This window comes from Diospyros lotus, chromosome 11 (assembly GCF_014633365.1).
Source record: "Diospyros lotus cultivar Yz01 chromosome 11, ASM1463336v1, whole genome shotgun sequence".
Taxonomy (NCBI): domain Eukaryota; kingdom Viridiplantae; phylum Streptophyta; class Magnoliopsida; order Ericales; family Ebenaceae; genus Diospyros; species Diospyros lotus.
The window spans coordinates 2025420-2049114 of NC_068348.1; the positions used below are offsets into that span (position 1 = coordinate 2025420).

Here is a 23695-nt window from a genome sequence, read left to right on the forward strand (position 1 = left end):
GCAGTAGGGGTACCAGCCCAAGGGGGTGAGGCCATTGAGCTGTCCATAAATTCTGTGGTAGGTTTGACAGCACCCCAAACAATGAAGATAAGAGGGGAGATAGAGCAGCAGTCGGTTGTGGTCCTTATTGATGGAGGAGCAACCCATAACTTTATTTTTGTGGAGTTGGTGCAGGTGTTGGGGCTAATCAGGGAGGAAACAACAGGGTACGGTGTTATTTTGGGTACAGGAGTGGCAGTTCAAGGTGCTGGCATTTACAAAGGAGTGAAGCTTCAGCTCCAAAATTTGCAGATTGTGGAAGATTTCTTGCCCTTGGAGTTGGGAAGCTCGGATGTTATTCTGGGAATGAGACGGCTAGCAACGGTGGGAAAGATGAATGTGGATTGGAAAACTCTCACCATGAAGTTTCAAGTAAGGGGCATGGCTGTAACCTTGCAGGGGGATCCTAGCCTGAGCAAGACATTGGTATCTTTAAAAGCTATGGTAAAAGCATTCAAGGAGAAGGGGGAAGGGATGTTGCTGGAATTGGGGACAATGGCAGCTGAAATTGAAGAAGATCAGAGAGCAGTTCCAGAATTGTTGAAAGGGGCATTGGCTGAATATGGAGGGGTGTTTATTGCTGTGGAGGGGCTGTCACCTAGTAGGGAAAGGGACCATGCCATAAACCTAATTTCGGGATCCTCACCGGTGAGTGTAAGACCCTACCGTTATCCTTATTTACAAAAGAATGAGATTGAGAAGTTAGTGGGTGAAATGTTGGCCGTGGGAATCATCCAACCCAGCTCCAGTCCATTTTCCAGCCCAGTATTATTGGTTAAGAAGAAGGATGGAGGGTGGCGCTTTTGTGTCGATTATAGGGCCTTGAATAAGGTAACGGTGCCAAACAAATTTCCTATTTCGGTGATAGATGAGTTGCTTGATGAGTTGCATGGTGCCTGGGTTTTTTCCAAGCTTGACTTAAAATCTGGTTACCACCAGATTCGAGTTAGGCCTGAGGATGTTCCAAAGACAGCATTCAGGACTCATGAAGGGCATTACGAGTTCCTAGTGATGCCTTTTGGATTGATGAACGCCCCGGCTACATTCCAAGCGTTGATGAATGAAATTTTCAGAGATTATTTGAGGCGTTTTGTGCTGGTGTTTTTCGATGATATCTTGGTGTTTAGCAGTAGATTGGAACAGCATGAACATCACCTGAGATGTGTGTTAAAGGTGTTAGCGGACAACCAACTGGTGGCCAACAGCAAGAAGTGTGTGTTTGGGCAGCTGGAAATTGAGTATTTGGGCCATGTTATTTCCTATTTGGGAGTTTCAGCTGATAGTAACAAGGTGCAAGCGATGATAGATTGGCCTACTCCAACAACGGTAAAGGAATTGAGGGGGTTTCTTGGACTTACGGGGTATTATAGACGCTTCGTGAGAGACTATGGTAAGGTGGCTCGACCTCTAACGGATCGATTGAAAAAGAACAACTTCTTTTGGGATGTGGTTGCTGAAGAGGCCTTCCAACAACTCAAGGCTAAAATGGTATCCTTACCCGTTTTAGCCTTGCCCGATTTTGAGAAGCCCTTCATCATTGAAGCTGATGCCTCGGGGCATAGAATGGGGGCTGTTTTGATGCAAGAACAGAGGCCAATCGCTTATTTCAGCCAAGGGTTCAGTCAGTTGGGGAGGAAAAAATCAGTTTATGAAAGGGAACTCATGGCCATAGTGTTTGCGGTGCAAAAGTGGAGGCACTACTTGTTAGGTAGAATTTTTTTTATTAGAACGGATCAAAAAAGTCTCAAGTACTTGATGGAGCAGCGGGAGGTAAGTCCTGAATATTTGAAATGGATGGTAAAGTTGATGGGATACTAATTTGAGATACATTATCGGGTTGGTAGGGAGAATAAGGCGGCTGATGGGCTGTCCAGAATCTGTCACACAGCAACTTTGATGGCTTTGACAGTGCTTAGGGTGGTCCAATTGGAGCAGGTGGTAAGCGAGGTAGATGCTGATCCAGGCCTGCAAAAATTGATCCAGGAGTTAAGAACTGAACCCTCCTCCCATCCTAATTTTCAGCTGGTGGACAAGCATCTCGTCTACAATGGATGACTCTACTTACCCAAGGGATCCGCACTAATTTCGTTGATACTCCAAGAAGGGCATGATGGGAGTGTGGGAGGACATTCGGGGTTTTTAAAAACTTACAAGAAGGTGTCGGCGAATGTCTATTGGCCGGGTATGAGGAAGGATGTGCATTGGTATGTAAGTGAGTGTACGACTTGTCAACAAAACAAATATATAACCTTGTCACCGGGGGGATTGTTACAGCCACTACCAGTTCCTAACCAAATTTGGGACGACGTTGCCATGGACTTTATTGAAGGGCTCCCAAAATCGAACAAGGTGGACTCAATCTTGGTCGTGGTGGATCGACTTAGCAAGTATGGGCATTTTATTGGCCTTAAACATCTATTTACAGCTAGGGATGTGGCTGGAACTTTTATCAAAGAAGTGGTGAGGCTCCATTGAGTTCCTAGGTCCATTGTATTGGATAGAGATAAAATTTTTATGAGCAGATTTTGGGAGGAGATTTTTCGGTTACAGGGCACTAAACTGAAAAGAAGTACAGCTTATCATTCACAAGTGGATGGGAAAACTGAGGTACTTAACCGGATTTTGGAGACCTACTTAAGATGTTTTGCTTCCTCCAAACCAAAGTCATGGTTCACTTGGTTACCTTGGGCTGAATTATGGTACAATACCTCCTATCACACAACTGCCAAGTTAACTCCTTTTCAAGTGGTGTATGGGAGGGAACCACCTCCCTTATTACGGTTTGAGAAGGGAACTACCCCTGTCTCGATCGTGGAGCAGCAAATGATTGAAAGGGATGTGATCCTAGATGAATTGAAGGCACAACTATTGAGGGCACATGCAGTAATGAAGAAAAGAGCAGATAAGGGAAGAAGAGAAGTGAAGTTCCAGGTAGGAGATTTGGTTTATTTGAAACTAAGGCCGTACCGACGAAGGTCTTTGGCTGCTTGTTATTATGGCCCGTTTGAGATTGAAAAGGAGGTAGGTCCAGTAGCTTACAAACTGAAACTGCCACCACATTGTCAAATCCACCCTACATTTCATGTGTCCCAACTACGGGAGGCTAAGGGTGCAGTGCGGGCTACTATAGAGCTGCCCCAACAGCTTACTGAAGATTTGGAAATGGTGGTGGAACCTTCAGCAGTGCTAGGAGTGAGGTCGGGTGCTGGCAAGAACATGAAAGGAGCAGAAGTGTTGATCCAATGGAAGGGCCTTCCACTTTTGGAAGCCACTTGGGAGCCCTACTCAATGATTCAGCAGCAATTTCTATTTTTCCACCTTGAGGACAAGGTGAAAGTTGGGGGAGGGAGTAATGATAGGCCCCCGATTCACTTGACTTATCAAAGAAGGCCTAGGGGGTAGCGATCAAGGGCAGCGGAGTAAATAAGTTGGCTGGCATAACAACCAGCCATGTGCGTAAGGGGTAGAATGGGGAATCGTTGGTGTAACAACCTAGCTATGGCATAACAGAATTCGGTTAAGGGGTAGAAGGAGGAAGTTGGTTTTTCAGTAGGAATTTGGGAGAGATAGGGCCTCTCGAATGCCCTGGGTGATCTTGTTCTTGGCTGGAAGTTTGTTTGTTACTAATACTTGATTGTTGCTTGGAATTCTAATCAGAAATCTTACCAGTATCCCACTGCTTGTTTCCTTGTCAACTCGGCTGGACTCATTATCCAACTTCTCCCATGCCTGATTTTTTTGGCTAAACTGCTCATGATTCTTTTTGTTTCCAGCTGAAAATGCAGCCTTCTTTTGCTTCCATTGAGACTCTATTTGTCTCATGCATGAATTGCTCCCCATGGTTGACTTCTCACCAACAGAACACTGCAAAGACCAAGGTGCAGGAGTTTTGTCCATCCTTTCGTTTCGCCTGTTGTAATAGTTCCTATACTCGCCTCAAATGCAATTCAATAGCCTAGGAGCACCCGCTCTTCTCTTCCTTTCCAATTCAAACAAGTTTATAAGATTTCAAGTCGAAATTTAGAGTCGCTCGCTGTAGTCGTCTATTATACTGCTTCCCACTTATTAATTGGCTGATTGAATCTGCCTACTGTGCTGATTGACTTGGACACACCCACGAAATTCACCAAATCTGCTTTGCCTTTCAAAATTTGAACTGAGAGCTGTTGGACAGTAATAGCCTATGAATGACCAGAAATGAGCCGTCAAGGAGCATCGAAAACCCTCCTTCACACGTCAATTCCAAGCAAGACTTACTAAAATTCATTGCTGAGAGCCAATCTCCCTCTTCGCTTCCACGTTCACACCAAAGGTTACCTAAATTGCCCTACTGAGCTGCACTCACTGTGTAATTCGTTTTCCATTTTGACTGCGCATGCAATGACCAGATCTGGAAGCCCAATTGAAATCACAGGTCTTGTTTCACCTTCGAAATCGCGACAACCAAGATTGATCGATTGCCTTGCTCACATACACGCCTTCCCTCTCACTATCTCCTCTCGCTCAAGGTGAATTCAAGATTGTTAGTGTAGTTGCTACCCAATCACCAACCACTGGACCAATGGAGTCGCCTCAAGCCTCGCTGCCTCAATCTTGTACTTCCTTTAAACTCTCCTGCCTAAGTTACCTAAGTCCATGACAATTGTGACTTATATCGTTGGACTGCTTCACCCTTCGACGAACTCACGCCCCTTCGAAACGTTTACTATGGTCGGAATTTTACACTGGAATCACCTGGGTTGCTCAACTTCCTTGAGCGACTGTGTTGCAACTAACGGGATTCTCTGGAATTGAGGATTGATCACTGTGGAAGGAGGCTAAGGACCGTCGCTAAGATACATTGACCAAGATCGCCTGGGTTTGCTTGCCTTTTTCCCATGTAGTGACTTGGATCTAGCCACTAGGATAGCCGGAATTTGCACCAGCTGCAGAAATCGAAGCCTCGTTGTTGATTTCGGAATTCACCACATTGGAGTTACAACGTCTCGAGAGTCCGATGGTCTCTCATTGCAACTCCTGTGAATCGCCTCCGCTCTCACCACCTGCTGTGGATCGGTGGTCTACAATTTCTCTCCAATCTCGGAATTCACTGCAGTCGATCACTATGGATCAGCAATTACAAGATTTGATCACGCTCACTGGTAATCGATTTTGTTGCAGTCGTTGGGCTCATCGAATTGTCGTTCGATCACGTCACCATAATCGCTTGGGTTATCTCCTAAGATTACAGCCTACCCTGTTGTTGCCTGTTTTCGAAATCATCTTCAGATTTCGTGAATCCATTGCATCGGACAGTAACCATTGACATCCGACGGACCTTAATCAGCAACGAAGATGGCCGAGGAATGATGCTTTGATACCATTTGTCATGACCCTAGGGTTTAGCTAGGGTCTAGAAAGGAATTGGAAGGAATTCAGGGGAGAAACAGAGAAGAATTGAAGGGGAAGATAGAGCAGAATTAGGGAGAAACAAGAGGGAGAATGGAGAGAATTGTAAAGAGAAATCAGAATATTCATTTATCATTCAAAACATATCCCCAATCTCTTACAAGTAGCCTTTATATAGGCCTTAGCTAACTGTTAATTGATTGCTAACAACACCCATGTGTTTCTAAGAACTTGTAAAATATCTCCTAACAACTATTATAAGCCTATTACCATATTATCCTTTATTGCTCCTAGGGTCATGATAAGGCTTTGACTGATTTCCTTGGTGTGGAGAGGATCGAGACTGAATGTTGGGTGTAGCTTCTCTATAGGAACTAAGTTCGTCACCTCTTGGCTGGGTTGTCCTTGGTGGGGCAATTTCTGGCACTAATCTCGCCAGTGTTGAAGGTAACGTTATACGAGGATTCGTACTTTGGAGGATCCCCACCACGTCTCGTAATGCTTGCATTCCCTCCGTATGCTGTTGTTGTAGAGCTTCATAAGTTTCCTAAGAAATTGTGGGAGGAGCCTGCTGTGAAGTGCTTGGTTGTTTGGGATGCCTATGCTGATTAATTTCAAATTGATGATGGAAGCCTAAGGGTGGTAGTTGTTCCTCCACCTGTTGTTGAGGATCCAGGGGAGCTAGCTGCATACTCCCTTATTGATGAGAGCCTTGTGGAGGCAAGCGTGCTCTTGTTGGATGCTGGCTATCTCGTGGGGGTAGGTGAGACTCCCCATCTTGAGAGCGAGTCTCATGAGTACTTCTAGTGTTTGCCATTAATAGCAATTCATAATTTGGCTTTTTGTTCGTTTTTCCCACAAATGACGCCAACTTGTTGTTTCCAAAAATATAACAATTAGATTTTATGACGTGGGACCAACTGTTGTAGGCACTTGAGATTGGTGTTTAGTGAAATAAGGTTGTCACAAGGAAAGTTGCCGCAAGGAAGTTCGCCACAAGAGATTTTGCTGCAAGGAAGTTCGCCTCAAGGAATTTTGTCACAAGGATGTTTGCCTCAAGGATCTTACCGCAAGGATATTCGCCGCAAGGATGTTCTCCTCAAGGATGTTTGCCTTAAGGATCTCGCCATAAGGTCTTTTTAGGGATTATTTTGCTTCAAAAAATTCTTTTTTCCTGTAGGTGGTACAACAACTATAGTTCAGAGTCGCAGCAAAGCTATTTAGTAAAAATTGATTTATAATATCTGAGGAAATACTTTACGAACTCTCCACTTTCAAAAATTAAGGATGTCGTACTTACATCTTATAGCACACAGTAGATATCTGCCATTCAAGTTTGTATATATTTGTGTACCTGTTTTTTCTTTCTCTCTTTTCTGTTTTTGTGTGTGAGTGAAAGTCAGAGATTTTAATGAAGCTTAAATTTTGGTTGGGATGCTTGTTACCTATTTGGGGTTATTCCTTTTCAACCTTAATTGAGAGTTTAAATGATGCAGAACCTGTTTGTGGCATCCTTTTATGCTTCTATCATTAATGATTGTCTTTCACCATTGACTTGGATCATGTTGAAGTCCTGCGTTTGGTTATTATGTATTGCTCAAACTTTTCTGGATTTAATATTCACAATGTACTTGTGAGGCAAAAATTCTCTCCTGCCTTGATTCAGCTATTGGTGAAGCTCCAATGAACTTCCGAGATATATAAATCATATTTATCTGTGAAGCCAAAAATGGTTAGCATCTATGTATCAAACTGCTTTGACTAGGGAAACTCAAGTACATCAGTTGGCTTCTCAAGAACCTGAACAAGTTTGAAAATAACTCTCTCTCTCTCTCTCTCTCTCTCCATACCATTTCACTTGCTCTAATTGCTGGTTTCTTTCTTTGTTCATTTGTGTTTCATCCCACTCCGTCTTTGGGTTTTGGGTTGACTCTACTGACAGTGGGACTTTGTGGGGTTATTGAACCTTTCATTTAATCCTTCCTTTCAGCATGCTTTAGGTTTTTTTTAGCAGTTTTCTTCTGTGTCATTAAACTTTTATTTTCTTGCCAGTGTTGTTTCTCCCTCTTTTAAAATCTTGTTCTTGCTAAATTGGATTTACTGTCACTCTGATCTTGTTTTGTGGCTTGTTTAAATAGCTATGTTGAGCGCTTGCTTGACCGTATAAGTAATGGTGTCCTGGCGGGGGACAGGAGGACTGCTATTCTTGAACTTCAATCTGTTTTAGCTGAAAGTCGTACTGCCCAGCTAGCTTTTGGGGCAATGGGTTAGTACCTTTCATTTGTTACATAGATTGCCATATTTTTGGGGCATGCTATTGTGCATGATACAAGTCATCACTTCTCTTGTAGGCTTTCCGGTGCTTTTAAGTGTCCTGAAGGAAGAGCGCGATGATGTTGAAATGGTTTGTAAGCTTCCAGCTTAAGTTAGTTAATTTTAATTTTCACATTTCATTAGTTTTATAGTCACTTCTAAAGATATGATCTTTGTTCTCCTACATAATTCCATTATAACTGTTGACATTATTGTTGATTCATTTTAAAGAGGTCAATTTGGCATGAAAGAAATGGAAGAGAGTTTGAACTCTTTGAATTTTTTTATTTTTCTGAGGGAATATTCCTTGGTTCCCTTTTTTAGTGGTTGAGAAAAGATATCCCTTTTGTATGTCCTTTTTTTTTTCGTTCTTTTATTGATGAGCTTTTGTTGCAGATGGATACCTAACCTCCATTTTTGTATAGGGTCTGCCCCTCATAAGTTGTCTTCTTTTTATAAAACTCTTTACTTATTTAAAAAAAATAATGGAAACACTTCATTTAGCATTTTGTTACAAAATTTAAGTTGTCACATTGGAATTGAATATAAAGATTGAATGTTATATTTGTCTTTATACTGCCTTAATGTTGTCAAGTAAGAGCTTGCAGATGTTCAAAATGGTTTAAAATTTTGCACAATTGATATTGATTTTGTACTTGATCTAATATCTGCCATTTTTTTGTCTCCTCTACAAATGTTCCTGTTGTACTTAGGACCGCCACAAATCCAGCCTACTATCCCTCCAAGAACTCACCGATTACACCCCCAGAAAATATGCCACACAGTACTCGATAGAAACAACAAGAAAGAGAATACAAAACAGCAACAAATCACACAAGAGACACAAGATTTTATCCTGCTTCAGTCTCATAAATGAGACTTACATCCAGACTGCCTTGGCACCATGAAAACCTTCACTATCTTGAATCCTTATAGTGATTACATGCACTAGAAAATTGCCTCTCTTTCCCTCAGTCTAAAACCCTAGACTAAACAGAGAATAACACCCCAAGAGAACATACAAAATAATCCTTATCTCGGCCTAGCACATTCTCGCTCAACCCTCTCAAGATATCCCACTGTTTTCATAATGATTTCCAAGCCATCCCAAGCCCCTATTTATAAAACATAAGGGCGGGCAGGACAGTTACAACCAACTGCCCATCCTGACCGAAATAAACCCCTTCCGGTCAGCTTAAAACAAACTAACAACCATTCATTACAATAAGAAAATATGCTAACAGATTTCAACAAGAAAAACTACTAAGTACAGAAACTAATCTAAGACAAATGTCTTCATAGTTCCTAATCACTTTATTATTGAAACTAATAAATACATTCTAATGACGAAGAGTGCTTGAGAATGGAAAACTTGTGCAGCATAATCTAAAATGCATATATACAGACAGGGATATGGACACAAAATCTTGTGGTAATGGAAACCTGTTGGTTTTTGGAAAAAATTAAGACAGGAGATGTAAGGGACGCATCCATATTTATTAAAGGCTCAGGCATATTGAGGTGTAAGAGTGCTTGTAGCCTACACTTAAGGCATGAGGCAGAGGCGCGAGCCTTTTGGATGTGCACATTTAAAATATCTGTATAAACATACTCATACATAATTATTTTCAATATATACCTATAAACATATAAATGTAAACTTATAAAATCATAAATAACAAGTAATCAACAGTATTTAACTAAATAATGTGGTCTTTTGTTGTTTTCTAAAATTTCTTTAAATTTTTTAAGTTATTAGTGGTTCTATTTTACGAAGTTCATCAAAAAACTAAAAAAAAATTATATAGGAGCAAATGGAGTGTGCATTTCACCTCTGGGTGAGGTGTGCCTTAGCACGTAGGCACACACCTCATAGAGTGAGGCGCCCTCAGCTGAGCCTTTAGCCTAAAGCATGCCTTTGACAACAATGGACACATCAATTGATAAATTATAGATATTTTAATATGCAACTCGCATTCTAAATAATACTAAATAAGTGAGTAATTTTTTTAATAAATCAGTTATATTAGCAGTGTCAGAAGCGTGTGAAACTTGTATAAAGTGGCAAAAAATCTGAACTTAAGGCATTAACCATATATGGTGAAAAGCTTGTCCAAGAAAGAAGCAAAAAGGATAAACAAAAAGGGGAATCCTCTTGTAGCCACAAAAATAGGGAAGCTAGGAATGTTCCCTTAATTAAATGTATGGATCTTTCATGCCTTTAAAAGATTTTTTTTTTTCTATTTCATACTGTATACATTACATCACATCACACACAAAGGAGTAATGTCCAAACCATTCTTAGGTTCCTTTGAGTGATATTGAGGTTGTAGGCCGCCCTTGGAATTGTGATTAGAAATGGCTATGGGCTGCTTGGATGAGAACTTGCAAAACTCAGCTCGAATGGGGTGGGTTTGCAGATAAATTTTTTTCCGATGGGGCAACTTCAAACAAAGAAACAGTATGTCCCTGAGCTAACATAATTTTAAATAATTTTTTTATCTTATTTATATATAATCTTTTTTTCTCTATGTATAGGTATTTTTCCCTAAAAAATATCAGTTTTTTAAATCTCTAGATCTGCTCCTTATAAAACCATGATAGAAGAAAAAAAGAGGGAAGGGATCCCCTTGACAAAGACTTGATAAAACCTTTTGAGACCTCTTTTACAAAATTGAAACCCAAATAGTGGACACACAGAAGAAATTCCTCTTTTTCCACATTTGGAACCAAATTCCGTTCTACCTCATGACATAACTCAAAAAGCCTAACAATCATGATCATAAACTTCTTTACATCAAAGATACAAATGATACCTGGAAGGTTAATGGCCTACAGAAATCTACACACTCATTAGCAATTAGAACAACGTCTAAAATTTATGAGCCCCCTGAAATGCTTTTCAAGAGTTCAGGACCATGGAGCCATTAATATCCTTCGGTTGAATGGCCAAAACATCACAATTCACAAGTAACTTGTCAAAGCTACCCACAAGGCTTGAGGATCTGAAATCTTTCAACTCTGATGCTCAGCTCTTTTCTTGGGATAAGAGGAGTGAATGAAGCATTCAATGTTTCTCAAACCTTGAGGCGTTATATAACTCCCTGGAAATGCGCATCACGCCTCTATGAACACGGGAGAAAACAAGAAAAAGCTATTGAAAATCCAATAGGGCCAAACATTTTGTTACCTTTACAACTATTGAGAGGTAAATTCACCTTGTCCAGAAAAGGTATTTCTAGCCATTCTTTTTGCTCCTCTAAGATGGAATTAAAATCAATTCCAGGTAGAATAGTCCTCCAAACATCATCCTTTGACAACAAATACTATAAGGTAGCATTTGGATAGGGTCATTTTACCCTATCATTTGTCATTTGGTCATTTTACCCTATCATTTGTCATTTGGAATTTGAAATATGAATTCTATTGTTTGGTTATATAATTGTCGGAAGCGTTTGGATTTGGGTCCAAATTCTCCCTTGATTTCAACCCAAGAAATAGAGGGATTTCAAATGACACTTGTCTAGGTGTTATTTCAAATGACAGAATTTGGAATAACATCATTTGAAATCTGTGTCTGAACACAACCTAAAAGTTAGCAATTCCATAGGTATTGCTTCCTCACTATAGATTTCTTCCCTCCTAGGATCAATCTCCTGATATGATTATATCTTCTATGGGCATTGGCCATCTTTTGTTGAAAAATTTCATGTTTTGATGGCTTTCTTAGAACTTTTATCCAAGAAAACTTTTATAACATATAACCCAAAAAAACTGTAATAAAAATCCTTAAAAATTTTAATATTAGAACTCTTAATTTTTGTTTCTGACTCCTTTCTTAAAGAATTTAAATATGATATTCCAGAAAATTCCTATAATAAAATGTTTAGAATTTTAATTTTCTTAAAATTAAAAACTTTAAGTGAGAGAGGCTGAATAAATATAAATCTATATGGTTTTTATTTTCTTGTTGCTACTAACTTATCTTTTCCAACTTATAATGTGACTAACTTGTTTTATTGCTAGATATGGAAGATGGTGTGATGGAGATGGGTTTCCCTCTAGTAAATGCATCTAATTCTGAAGAAATTAAATAGTAGTATGACACGTTTGGATGAGTGTTGAGCACACATTTGAAAGTGTTTGATAAGGGTTGGTTTCTGAGATGGGTATTCAATATGCTATGCCACAGTCATTGAAGTGTATGTGCTTCTATGAACAAACTACTGCTAAGTGGTTATTTAGGAAACTGAAGTTTTTACCTAATGACAAAAACTTAAAGATAGAGTTGTATATTGATTTTTATTGCATTTTAAAATTGCCTTTAAGTTAGTTTGGACAATGTGAGTAATAGATATGTTTCATTCTTTTTACTTCTCCACTTTTGTGTTGTCACACGCTGCATCTACCCTTCATTGTGTCAAGGTTCGTGGTGTTCTAGAAACTCTTGTGAGTGCTTTGACTCCAATTGGTGTTTCAAAAGGATCAAAGAATGAGGTTCAACCAGCTTTAATGAACGCCGATATGCTTTCAAGGGAAGCAGAAAGTATTTCTCTTCTTATAAGTCTGTTGGTGAGAATTCTAAAGCTAGATCCTGTATCTTTGAATGTTCATCTATCAAATTTCCTTTCCATATATAATTTTGTAAATTTATTGATTTGGTACCTTGGCAGTCGGAGGAGGATTTCTACATACGATATTACACACTTCAGCTGCTAACTGCCCTTCTTACAAACTCTCAAACTAGGTATTTCTGTTTTGGCCATTCACTCTTGTATATTCTTTCTTTGGTCAATTTACTCAATTTTGGCTAGGGATAAATATGTTTTCTGAGTTCTTCTTCAGGTTGCAGGAGGCCATTCTGACTATTCCTCATGGCATTACTCGGCTTATGGACATGCTAATGGACCGTGAGGTATGAAACTGGACCTCCAAATGGCTTGCAATGTATTGCTTTTACCTTGACAAAGGCCTGCTCTAAACCTGCTCCTTTAGAAACTGGATAGACAAGATAGCTTGACAAAAAGAAACTTTTAGGAATCTTGCTTGTTTCCTTTTGAATTCCCTAGTACTGAGGCTCTGTTGTATATAGAAATATCTTTTGAGTTAAACTGTTTTCTAAGTAATTTGGTCCTTTTTTTGAATTATGTGATACAGTGAATTATTTTTACTGTTTCTTCTGTTCTTGATACTGTTGATCCTGAAAAATCTGTATAGGTTATACGGAATGAGGCCTTGTTATTACTCACTTACTTGACCCATGAGGCTGAGGTAGGTTACTTTTTGAATATCATGGGCCTTTCTATCCTTCATTCTGATATCCAAATCACGCTTTGCTTTCTAACACTGATGAAAAATGCTTGCAATTGTAGGAAATTCAAAAAATTATCGTCTTTGAAGGTGCTTTTGAGAAGATTTTTAGTATTATCAAAGAGGAAGGAGGGTCAGATGGTGGTGTTGTTGTGCAGGTGATTTCTGACTTTGTTTAATTTTCCACTAGTGTCAGGCACGTGTTAAGCACATGTAGCAACATTATTACAACACTAAATAAGATAATTCATACATACGTCAATGATATGATTTGGCAGGTATATATATATTATGCTAGCCACATGTATGATTTTTTAGAAGCAACAAAATTCAAGGAAATTAGTGCCTGCCTTTTTCCAACTTAACTATAGCCTCAAGTGCTTTTATTAAATTTACTTTCACTAAGAATGTTGTTAAATTTAACTAAGAATGTTGTCTCCGTATTGTAATGATACCATTCCCACATATGCTATGCTTTCACCATCATCATTTCCTTTAGTACCGCTATGACATAAATATTAACCATGATTGGACCACTAAAACCTGTACACCATTTTGAAGCCTACAATTTTCTTTTTGATAATACTGTCTACATAGATTAGGTTGATTAGTCATTCCTCATCATGAGATAAAGCTTATACAATACTCTCATGTTCTATTAGTTTCATTAATATATCTTTGAATGTCAACATAATAAAAGTACAAGTTGTGGTAACCTGTAGAAAAATTAAACAAACAGGCAAGTGCATGTAAATAAACTCATAAAAAGTTAAAAATGCATGAAATGAAGTATTCTAAAAATGATTATAAACTCAGACTAATTTGGATATAAACGTCACGAATAAGCAAGTGCATGTAAGTTGAGATAAATATTGCCTCACTTTTTTCACGAAAGACAATGTCATTTTTAAAACAATCATAATATCAAATTAGCTGAATAACTACAAACCAGAAAACAAGTCATAAGCTATAGCACCATATTTTCACAACTTCTGCTAAAACAAATAAATAAAAATCAAATCTTAAAGAAAATCAACCTTTAGCTTTCAGCTTAACGTCTATTAGGAATTTATAACAGATGAAAACTTTTTCCATCCAACTCAGTTGGATCCAATTATGACAAGGTAACTAATCATGAAATGCTCAGTATGTGTGTGAGGACATGAGAGCATTTTATAGTTTGACTATCAAACTGATTGCAGTGGTGGAGAATGATTACAGTGGTAGACCCTTCCCCTGATTGATTATATAAATAGTGGAAGCAAAAAAAAAAAAAGTTTATTAGCATGACAGGAAGAGCGACCTGCTCACCGTGTTCATTCTGTAAATGGTAAAAGCAAAAAAGTAAAGCAGCGGTATGGCAAAGAGCAAGTTGTTGCAATTTGGCTATGAATCTAGACTGTAGAAAGAGAAATTAGAATGATGAGATGTTTAAGTTGAATGTTCCAAATTCTGTGAATAGGGTTGCATAAGAAGATTTGATAGAAATGGGAATAGCATGTGTCGTAAAGCTTGGACTTCAGCTTTTAAAGTTGATAGTAGATGTGTCATAAAGCTTCTTCCATCTGTTATAGACCTTTGGCATTTTTGTTTTAGGATATCTATATCTGGCTGTTGATGCTTGGTTTTTTGAGATTTCATTTATAAGCTTGTGTTTCTAGATCATAGGTAATACAACTTTATAATTAGTTTGCAATGGATTTGTAAGCCAGTTATTTTTTGTGCACAACTAAATTGGATGGTACTGGTTCTCTACGTTCTTGGTCTACTAATTGCTTTTTAGTATCACAAATGTGCAGTAGTTCTTATTGTTGTTCTTTTTATTTTCTTATAATTAGTGCTCAACAAACAATTATACTTGGTATGCACCAAAAAGAAAAAAAAGCTCGAAAATTGAATTGATTTTTATGTTTCTGTTGGTTATAGTTGTAGAAGCTCAAGTTGTTTGAGTTGAGGAAAAACTTGGTAGGGGGTGCCTGCATCCATGGCCTGTCCTTTTTCAGTTTTTTTTGTTTAAAATTTTGTGTTGGGGAGAGGTTCCCTTGTGAACATTATCTCAAAGATAGCCCAAAATGAGAAAAAGGTCAAAAGATGAATTGACCAATCCCTTATGTTGACGAAGTTGGTGGAACAAACTCTCTCTCTCTCTCTCCTTGTCCCCTTTTCTCTTACCCTTATTTTATTTTTTTTGTTGTGAAATTGAAAAGGAGTTGTGAGAGGGAAGGGAAGCTTTGAAATCCTTCATCCCATTGAAATGGTTAGTTTTAAGATGCCTCTAATAACTTTGGCAACATGCAGTTGATGAATATTTTGGTCTTCTCTCAAAAATTAATTATCCACTTAGGTAGCGTTTGTTAAAATGAGCAAGATAAAGGAGTATCAAGATAAAGTCGGACTGTTTTCCGAACCAAGATATGAAATGGTCAAGATAAGGCTGGGAAGCATTTCAAGATTTTTATCAAACAGCTTGTTAAATTTTTTGGAATGCACTTAGGATACAAGCTTTATTTTTTTCTTATCTGTCAGGACCAAGATATGCTTATCTTGAGGGGGGGGGATAAGTATATCTGAAAAAATCAAGATAAGAAGTCTCGTGACTTTTTTCCAAGATTCACTAAATAAGTTTAACAAACAAATTGGAAATGACAAACATCCAGAATGCTTCCCATATTTGACATTTTCCACCTCATATTTTGGTTAACAAACACTACCTTGTTTTATAGTCATTGAGGTTACTTGAAGTTTGAAATATGTAAATACTAATATTAAATGTTATTACAATAAGGGTTTTCAAAAGATCCTAAAGAATTAAGAACTGTGCCCACTCTAATTCTTTATGTGAGTTTCGCTCAGTTCTAGGATATTATTGGTTTGGTTTTAGGTTAAAAAATTGTCAGCTTGAGGATTTCAGTTTGGTCCCTGAGTTAACCATTTCCTAGAACTGAACTGAGCCAAAGACCGAGCAAAATTGACTCGAATTGAATTGAACCAAATTAATTGGGGTGACCTATATTAGTTCAAATTTTTTTGTTTTCATTTCTAAATTGTTGCTTGTTAGAAATTTAAAATATTAAATTATTACCTTGTATTTGAAGTATTGAAGCCTACAATTGGATGAAGACACAATTTGTGCCATTCCAAAATTGAAGTCTACTAGTTGAAGACAACCATCCCAAGATCGGTTCCAACTAAGTTTGGTTCAAGTCTTCATTAAAGTAATCAAAATTGATTAAAATTCGATTGGTTCTAGGTTTATATGGGACTTGTCTTGAACCATGACAACCCTAGCTTGTACTATTATCTGCCTATTGGTAGATCTCTTCTCAATTGATTGAACTTCTACTCAAAAACAGTAGGAATTCCTCAATTACAGTAGCTTGAACAATGGAAGTAGCAAAAAAAACAATGAAGAAAACAAAATAGGCCTATTCGAGAGGGCCTATCTCTCCCACGACTTCTCCAACAGAATTTTCCACCCCTCTCTTTCTCTCCTCCCTTATATACCTACTCCCCCCCACTTGTTCCAGCCGCATGCTAGATTATTCTCTTCTAACTAACTTGTGACTTTTTTAGCCTTGGGTCATTTTACTTGGTTGCCCCCTGTGGTCCCCCACCCCTTTCCTTCTTTCTCCTTTGATATGTTTGTTTAATGGGAGCCCTAACACCTATTTAATTATATTTCCCCCTATCTTTCTTTTTCTTTTTAGGGGAATCCATCCTTGAAATGTGATCATAGCCTAATCAATACTATTTTAAAGGGAACCATCAATTTGTTCTTCGCGTTTTGGGCCGTGTCTCAATGTTGGGCAACAGTCTTGTCCTTAAGTATTTTATGCATATATTCTTTTAAATGACTTTGCTTTAAGTAACATTTTGATTAATTTTAAGATAAATGTAGAAAGTAAACATCTGTAGTAACTTCTACCACCATTGTCCTAATTTCATCAATTTGTTTATTTTTTTTAATATTTACCTATAGATAAAGAGGGGACAGAAGAAGAATGAAGTTAAAAACAAATAGAAAACAAATTGAGATTGGCACACTGTAGACGATGAGAAAATTAAATCAAACTTCTATATTCAATTAGTCTACACTTCCTTTACATACTTGGTCCCTATTTATCATGTCCATAGAGAACAAAAATGGAAACATAAGATTTATTCCAAGAAATTAGCCCCAAATAATCAGCCTAAACCTTCCAAATATTGTGATCTCAATCTTAATCTCTCACCACAATCTCCTCCAAATCCTCTTCAAATCATTCTGGATTTCAACACTCCCCCTCAAGTTGGATCATAGATGTTGATCATGTCCAACTTGCAGATAAACTCTTCAAAGCTAGATCTCTGTAACCCTTTAGTGAATATATCTGCCAATTGTTCTCTAGTAGGAATATAGGTCATGCAGATTGTTCATTTCTCAATTTTCTCCTTTATGAAATGTTTGTCAACTTCTATATGTTTAGTCCTGTCGTGATGGATCGAATTATGAGAAATACTGATAGCAACTTTGTTGTCGCAATAGAGTTTGATGGGAACCTCTACTGTGATATGTAGTTCCTCCAAAAGCTTTTGTAACCATAGCCCTTCACACATCCCCTGTGCAACAACTCTGAATTTAGCTTCAACACTACTTCTGGCTACCACGTTCTACTTCTTACTTCTCCATGTTACTAGATTTCTCCAAACATAAGTACAATAGCCGGTAGTAGATCTTCTGTTTTCTGCTGAGCCTGCCCAATCTGCATCTATATAGATCTCTATCTTCTTCATTTCTTAAAGAATAGACCCCGCCCTGGTGAGCCTTTTAGATATCTGAGAATCTTATACACTACTTCTAGGTGACTTTCCTTTGGTGAATGCATGTGCTGACTGACAACACTTACGGCGAAAGCAATGTCGGGTCTAGTGTGAGATAGGTAGATCAATCTATCTACTAGCCTCGGATATCTTTCTCTATCCACAGGCTTTCCACCGTCTTCCATTCTTTTTCCTACCTCAATCGGGGTATTGCTTGGCTTGCAACCAAGCATACCAATCTTAGTCAAAAGGTCAAGAACGTACTTTCTCTAAAAGACACTAATTCCTTTCTTTGATCTGGCAACTTCCATTCCCAGAAAATATTGTATTTGACCTAGGTTTTTTTACTTCAAACTCTGTGGCTATGACCTTCTTCAACCTCTCCACCTCTCCTATGTTATTTCCAGTAAGTATGATGTCATCCACATACACAATCAGAATGGTCCTCCTACCATCATTGGATAGTTTGAAGAACATAGTATGATCTGACTGCCCTTGTTGATATCCTTGATTCTTAATTACCTTCGCAAATCTATCAAACCACGCTCTTGGTGATTGTTTGAGCCCATATAGAGATTTCTTCAATCTACATACTCTGGTTTCTTTTCGCTCCTTGTAAAATTCTGGTGGTAATGTCATGAATACTTCTTCCTCTAGCTCACCATTCAGAAAGGCATTCTTGATGTCAAATTGATGGAGTGGCCAGTCTAGGTTTGCTGCCAAGGACAAGAGAACTCGTATAGTATTTAGCTTGGCTACTGGTGCAAATGCCTTGATGTAGTCAATACTATATGTTTGGGTGAACCCCTTTGCAACTAGATGGGCTTTGTACCGCTCTACTGTGCCATCCACCTTGTACTTCATCGTGAACACCCACTTGCAGCCCACTGGTTTCTTCCCCCTTGGCAATGTCATCACCTCCCAAGTTCCATTTTTTTCTGATGCCCTTATTTCTTCCATCATTGCTTCTCTCCATTTTGGAATCTCCAAGGCTTCTTGAATATTCTTAGGAATCTGGGTTCTGTCAAGGTTAGATGTGAAAGCACGACACTTGGCAGAAAGGGCATTGTAAGATACAAATTTGGAGATAGGATGGAGAGTACATGAACGAGGTTGTTTTCTAAGAGCAATGGGTAAGTCATCAAGATTTTTTACTTGGTCAGGATTGGGTTTTGGCTCATGAGTATTTGGAGCTATCACCGGTTCAAACTCTTTTGATGCTTCAGATGCGAGAGTCTCAACGGGCTTTGATTTAGGTCTCATTGAGTAGACAAGTGGCTCCTTGTCTATTTGTTCTTCCACATCTCCCCCTGAGTTCAAGATTCCTTCTGCGTTGGACAAAGAAAGAAATGGAGATGGTATATCATAGGGAGCAGACTCAAAGATCGCAACATCAAAGTTGGTGTCTGAGGGATGAGCTTCACTCAAGGACTCCCCCTGAGGCGAGTAGTAAGGAGTATGCTCAAAAAAGGTGACATCCAGACTAACATATAATTTATGTGAAAGAGGGTCATAACATTTGTAACTTTTCTGAGTAGGAGAGTAACCAAGGAAGACACATTTGAGGGCTCTTGGATCCAACTTGGTACGTTGGGAGGCGTGAATGTGGACAAACACGGTGGACCCAAAAACACGAAGCAGGAGAGATGAACTGAGTCGAGAATTAGGGAAGATTTCTTGAAATTTTTGGAGAGGGGTTGCAAATGAGAGAATTCGACTAGGCATTCGGTTGATGAGGAATGCAGCAGTCAGAATGGCATCACCCCAAAAATTATTTTTCATGTGAGAGGTGAATAAGAGGGCACGAGCTGCCTCAAGAATATGTTGGTTTTTCCGTTCAGCAACCCCATTTTGTTGGGGGGTGTGAACACAATAACTCTGGTGAACAATACCTTTGGCTTGAAGATAGGGGCCCAAAGAATGATTGAAGTACTCAGTGCCATTATCAGTACGAAGAATTTGAATTTTTGTGTGAAATTAGGTGTAAATCATAGTGTAGAAGCTCATGAAGACAGAACTAACCTCAGATTTATCATGTAGTAAATACACCCAACAAAGACGAGAATGGTCATCAATAAAGGTAATAAACTATTTTGTGTGGGTCCTATTGCGGACACGTGAAGGCCTCCAAAGGTCACTATGAATCAAAGTAAAAGGCAGAGATGGTTTATAAGGACTGGATGGAAAAGTAGTGCGAGGATGTTTTGCAAGTTCACAAACTTCACATTGTAAATCCAAAAGATATTTATTCGAACAAAGTGAAGGAAACAAACATTTTAGATATGGAAAACTTGGATGACCCATTCGTTTATGCCATAACAATAGGTCACTATCCCTAGGACTAGATGCAGAATTGCAAAAAAAAGGATGACACTGTTTACTCATGTGAGTGTCATCAAAGAAGTAGAGTCCCTCGCATTCTTTAGCATTGCCAATCGTCTTCCCCGATGATAGCTCCTGAAAGACACAATGGGAAGACAAAAAAGTAGCTGAGTAATGAGATTGGTTGGTTGGCTGACTACCAGACAACAGATTGCAAGACAAATTAGGAACATGAAGGACAGACTCCAAAGTAATAAATTCAGAGATGCGAATACTCCCCTTGCTAGCTACCGGGGATAAAGTACCATCTGCAATTTTTACTTTCAAGTTACCGGCACAAGGTGAGTATGTGGAAAATAAATGCTAGGAATCAGTCATATGATCGGATGCGCCAGAATCAATAATCCAGGGAGTACAAAGCGAAGTAGTACTAAGAGCAGTCAAAAAAGTATCTTTGTGGGCTAAGGAACTTGATGAAGGAGGCGTAGAAGACTGACCCGAGGCTTGAAAGGTCGAAAAAAGAGCATATAACTTCTCAAGTTGCTCGGAGTTAAAACCCCCAGTAGGGGCTAACTGAGTATGATGGGCTGATTCTATTTGTTGTTCAGTCAAGGCTTGGTACCCATGAGGTTTATTGGGCTGCCTGAGCTTCCAATCAGTAGGCTTGCTATGTAAAACCCAGCATGTATCTTTGGAATGGCCTGATTTTTTGCAATGGTCACAAAAAAGCCTTTTGTTTTGTTTCAGCGTAGATGCTGTGGAAGGCCCACAAGATGAAGGCCCACGCGATACAAGGGCTGAAGCCTCAGGCCCAGCCGCACTCTTCTCCCTCAACATCACCTTTCGCCTACTTTCTTCTTGCCGAATTTCAGAGAATACCTCCCGAATGGAAGGTAATGGCCGACGACCCAAGACTCGGCTTCTCACATCGTCGAGCTCTCTGTTGAGCCCAGCCAGAAACTCGTACACCCTCTCGTTCTCCATCTTCTTCTTGAATCGCACACTGTCACTTTTGCACTCCCAAGATTCTTCACAGCTAAGGTTCAATTCTTGCCATAAACCCAGCATCTCCGTGTAGTATTCCGTCACTTCTCTTTCTCCTTGCTTCATCTGCCACAATCGAGTCTTTATCTCGAAGATTTGAGAGGCATTCTCGGTGTCGGAGTAGGTCTCGCGAACTGCTTCCCATACATCCTTCGCTGTCTGCAGGAACATGTATGTCTTACCGATCGCTGGTCGCATGGAGTTGATCAGGTAGGAGGTGATGAGAGAATTCTCAGACCGCCATTTCTGGAAAGCCGCTACCTCCTTGGAAGATGGTTGTTTGATCTTGCCGGTAAGGAAGCCTAATTTGCCTTTGCCGTCGATGACCAGCTTGATGGATTGGGCCCATTCTTGATAGTTCTTCCCATTCAGCTTCTCTACGGTAAGACAAATTGAAGAATTTTCAAACCCACCAATCGAACCCATGGAGGGGATTATCTCTGATTCTCCCTCCTGAGTTACTAACCGGATAGATTCATGGTTGGCGGCCATGGCTTCTAGGGTTTTCAGAGTGACCTGGGCTTTGATACCATGTAGACGACGAGAAAATTAAATCAGACTTCTATATTCAATGAGTCTACACTTCCTTTACATACTTGGTCCCTATTTATCATGTACATAGAGAACAAAAATGGAAACATAAGATTTAACCCAAGAAATCAGCCCCAAATAATCAGCCTAAACCTTCCAAATATTGTGATCTCAATCTTAATCGCTCACCACAATCTCCTCCAAATCCTCTTCAAATCATTCTGGATTTCAACACACACACATCATGGTTACTGTGAAATTTTGTTGTCATGTGTCAATTTTATGAAAAGAGCTTATGCAAGAATACTTCTGATTGATTTGAGTCATTTGAGAAAAAATTTACATTTTGCTTCTTCTTCTCCTTTTGCTAGCCAACCCCATAGTGGGATAAGGGCTTGCTATACTATTTGCTTCTTGCTATACTCTTTGCTGCTTCTCCTCTACATAAAGCTCCAAATTTCTGCCTCTCCTGCATAGTAAAAAAATAGCTTTCGCCATTGTATCAAAATATTTTTTTATGAGTCAAATAGCACAAAAAGTTTGTTTATCTCCTCAAAAGTGCTTTTTGTCAATCCATGGCATGGCCAAACAGATCATTTATCTTTTATTTGGATTTACCATAATTTGTTCGGAGTGTTATACCTTGGGACATTGTATACAATATTGATTTGGTGTATTGTTGACCAGATGATTCTGCTTGCTTGAACTGTCCAATCCTGTATTTTTAGAATCTTCTGCAAAAATTTAATCCAGCTTAAGTTATTATTTGTCCATTAATGTGAACAAGAAAGTTATGAAGGCTGCATGTTTTGTCAAACCAATCAGTAGTTTGATGGGTTTTACTGGAAAGTGTCAAGAAAGATGTGGGAAAGAAAGTTTTCTCTCAATCTTGTTCCCCTTTGACGGGTAGAACCAAATATATATACAAACTTCCTTCATAAATTAGGAAGTTCCTAATAAGAAAGCTTCCAAATATGCTTTTGGAAACTTGTACAAATTTGGAATACAACTAATGGAAAGATAGAGCTAATAACAGAAAGATACAGCAGCAATCTAATCTAGAAGATACATTCTGTTTAGGAAACATATAAAACTAATATCGATCAATCACTGATTTGATCTTGTCCGAGAATGAGGACAAGATTTGATATTTTATTGTTGACAGAAAGCTGTCTAAAGCATCACTTGTCATGTTTTTGTTAGAAATATCCATTGATAATTGTGAATATCACAGTTATTTTGCTAACCTGTTCGCCAATGTGCAGGACTGTCTTGAATTGTTGAACAATCTCCTTCACAAAAATGCTTCTAATCAGGTATGTATTACATGCTTAGCAATGTGTCTAATATGTTTGTCATTCATGTATTTCTTCCCCAATTTGAGCCTTCTTATATGCTTGATGTAGGTATTACTAAGGGAAACTATGGGATTTGACCCGTTGATATCAATTTTGAAGCTTAGAGGAAATAGCTACAGTTTCACCCAGCAGAAGGTTAGACACTTTGATATTTACAACTTTGTTCTCCATTTATTTTAACTGTTGTGCATCAGCATAGACATACATGTGTGGTTGCCTGTGCAATCACAGAAGCCTTACTGGTCATGTTCTGGTGTCTTTGGACAATTATGATGCCGGTAGACAATAAATCTACTTGGTGCTTTGGAGACTATCAATTTGCTAATAATGGGAGGTCCAGAAACTGACCCTGGAAAAGATGGTAAAAGACTGACCAACAAAACAGTTTTAGTTCAGGTTAGTTCCAAACTCTTTTAGCTGTATTGCTGAAAAGCCTAAATGTTTGGTAACATATTTCACACTGGTTTATTTCATTGGTTGTAGAAAAAAATTTTAGACCATCTTTTAGTGTTGGGAGTAGAAAGCCAATGGGCTCCTGTTGCTGTGCGTTGTATGGTAAGATATTGGCTTCTTATTATTCTTCTTCTGCT

At 38.8% G+C, this 23695-nt stretch overlaps 1 protein-coding gene across 19 annotated transcripts in view; it reads left to right on the forward strand.

Moving 5' to 3' along the window:
• LOC127812633 (golgin candidate 6) overlaps positions 1 to 23695 on the forward strand; it is a 68000-nt gene that overhangs the window by 36514 nt on the left and 7791 nt on the right. For 15 of the 19 annotated variants that reach the window (XM_052353098.1, XM_052353101.1, XM_052353095.1 and 12 more), the window contains exons 5-15: positions 7566 to 7693; positions 7779 to 7831; positions 12166 to 12312; positions 12414 to 12487; positions 12586 to 12655; positions 12958 to 13011; positions 13113 to 13208; positions 23013 to 23063; positions 23154 to 23240; positions 23388 to 23501; positions 23589 to 23660. In XM_052353098.1, coding sequence (XP_052209058.1) covers positions 7566 to 7693; positions 7779 to 7831; positions 12166 to 12312; positions 12414 to 12487; positions 12586 to 12655; positions 12958 to 13011; positions 13113 to 13208; positions 23013 to 23063; positions 23154 to 23240; positions 23388 to 23501; positions 23589 to 23660 — 946 coding nt within the window. The remainder of the gene's footprint in view (positions 1 to 7565; positions 7694 to 7778; positions 7832 to 12165; positions 12313 to 12413; positions 12488 to 12585; positions 12656 to 12957; positions 13012 to 13112; positions 13209 to 23012; positions 23064 to 23153; positions 23241 to 23387; positions 23502 to 23588; positions 23661 to 23695) is intronic. The other 4 variants (XM_052353102.1, XM_052353099.1, XM_052353114.1 and 1 more) reach the window with 2 other exon arrangements.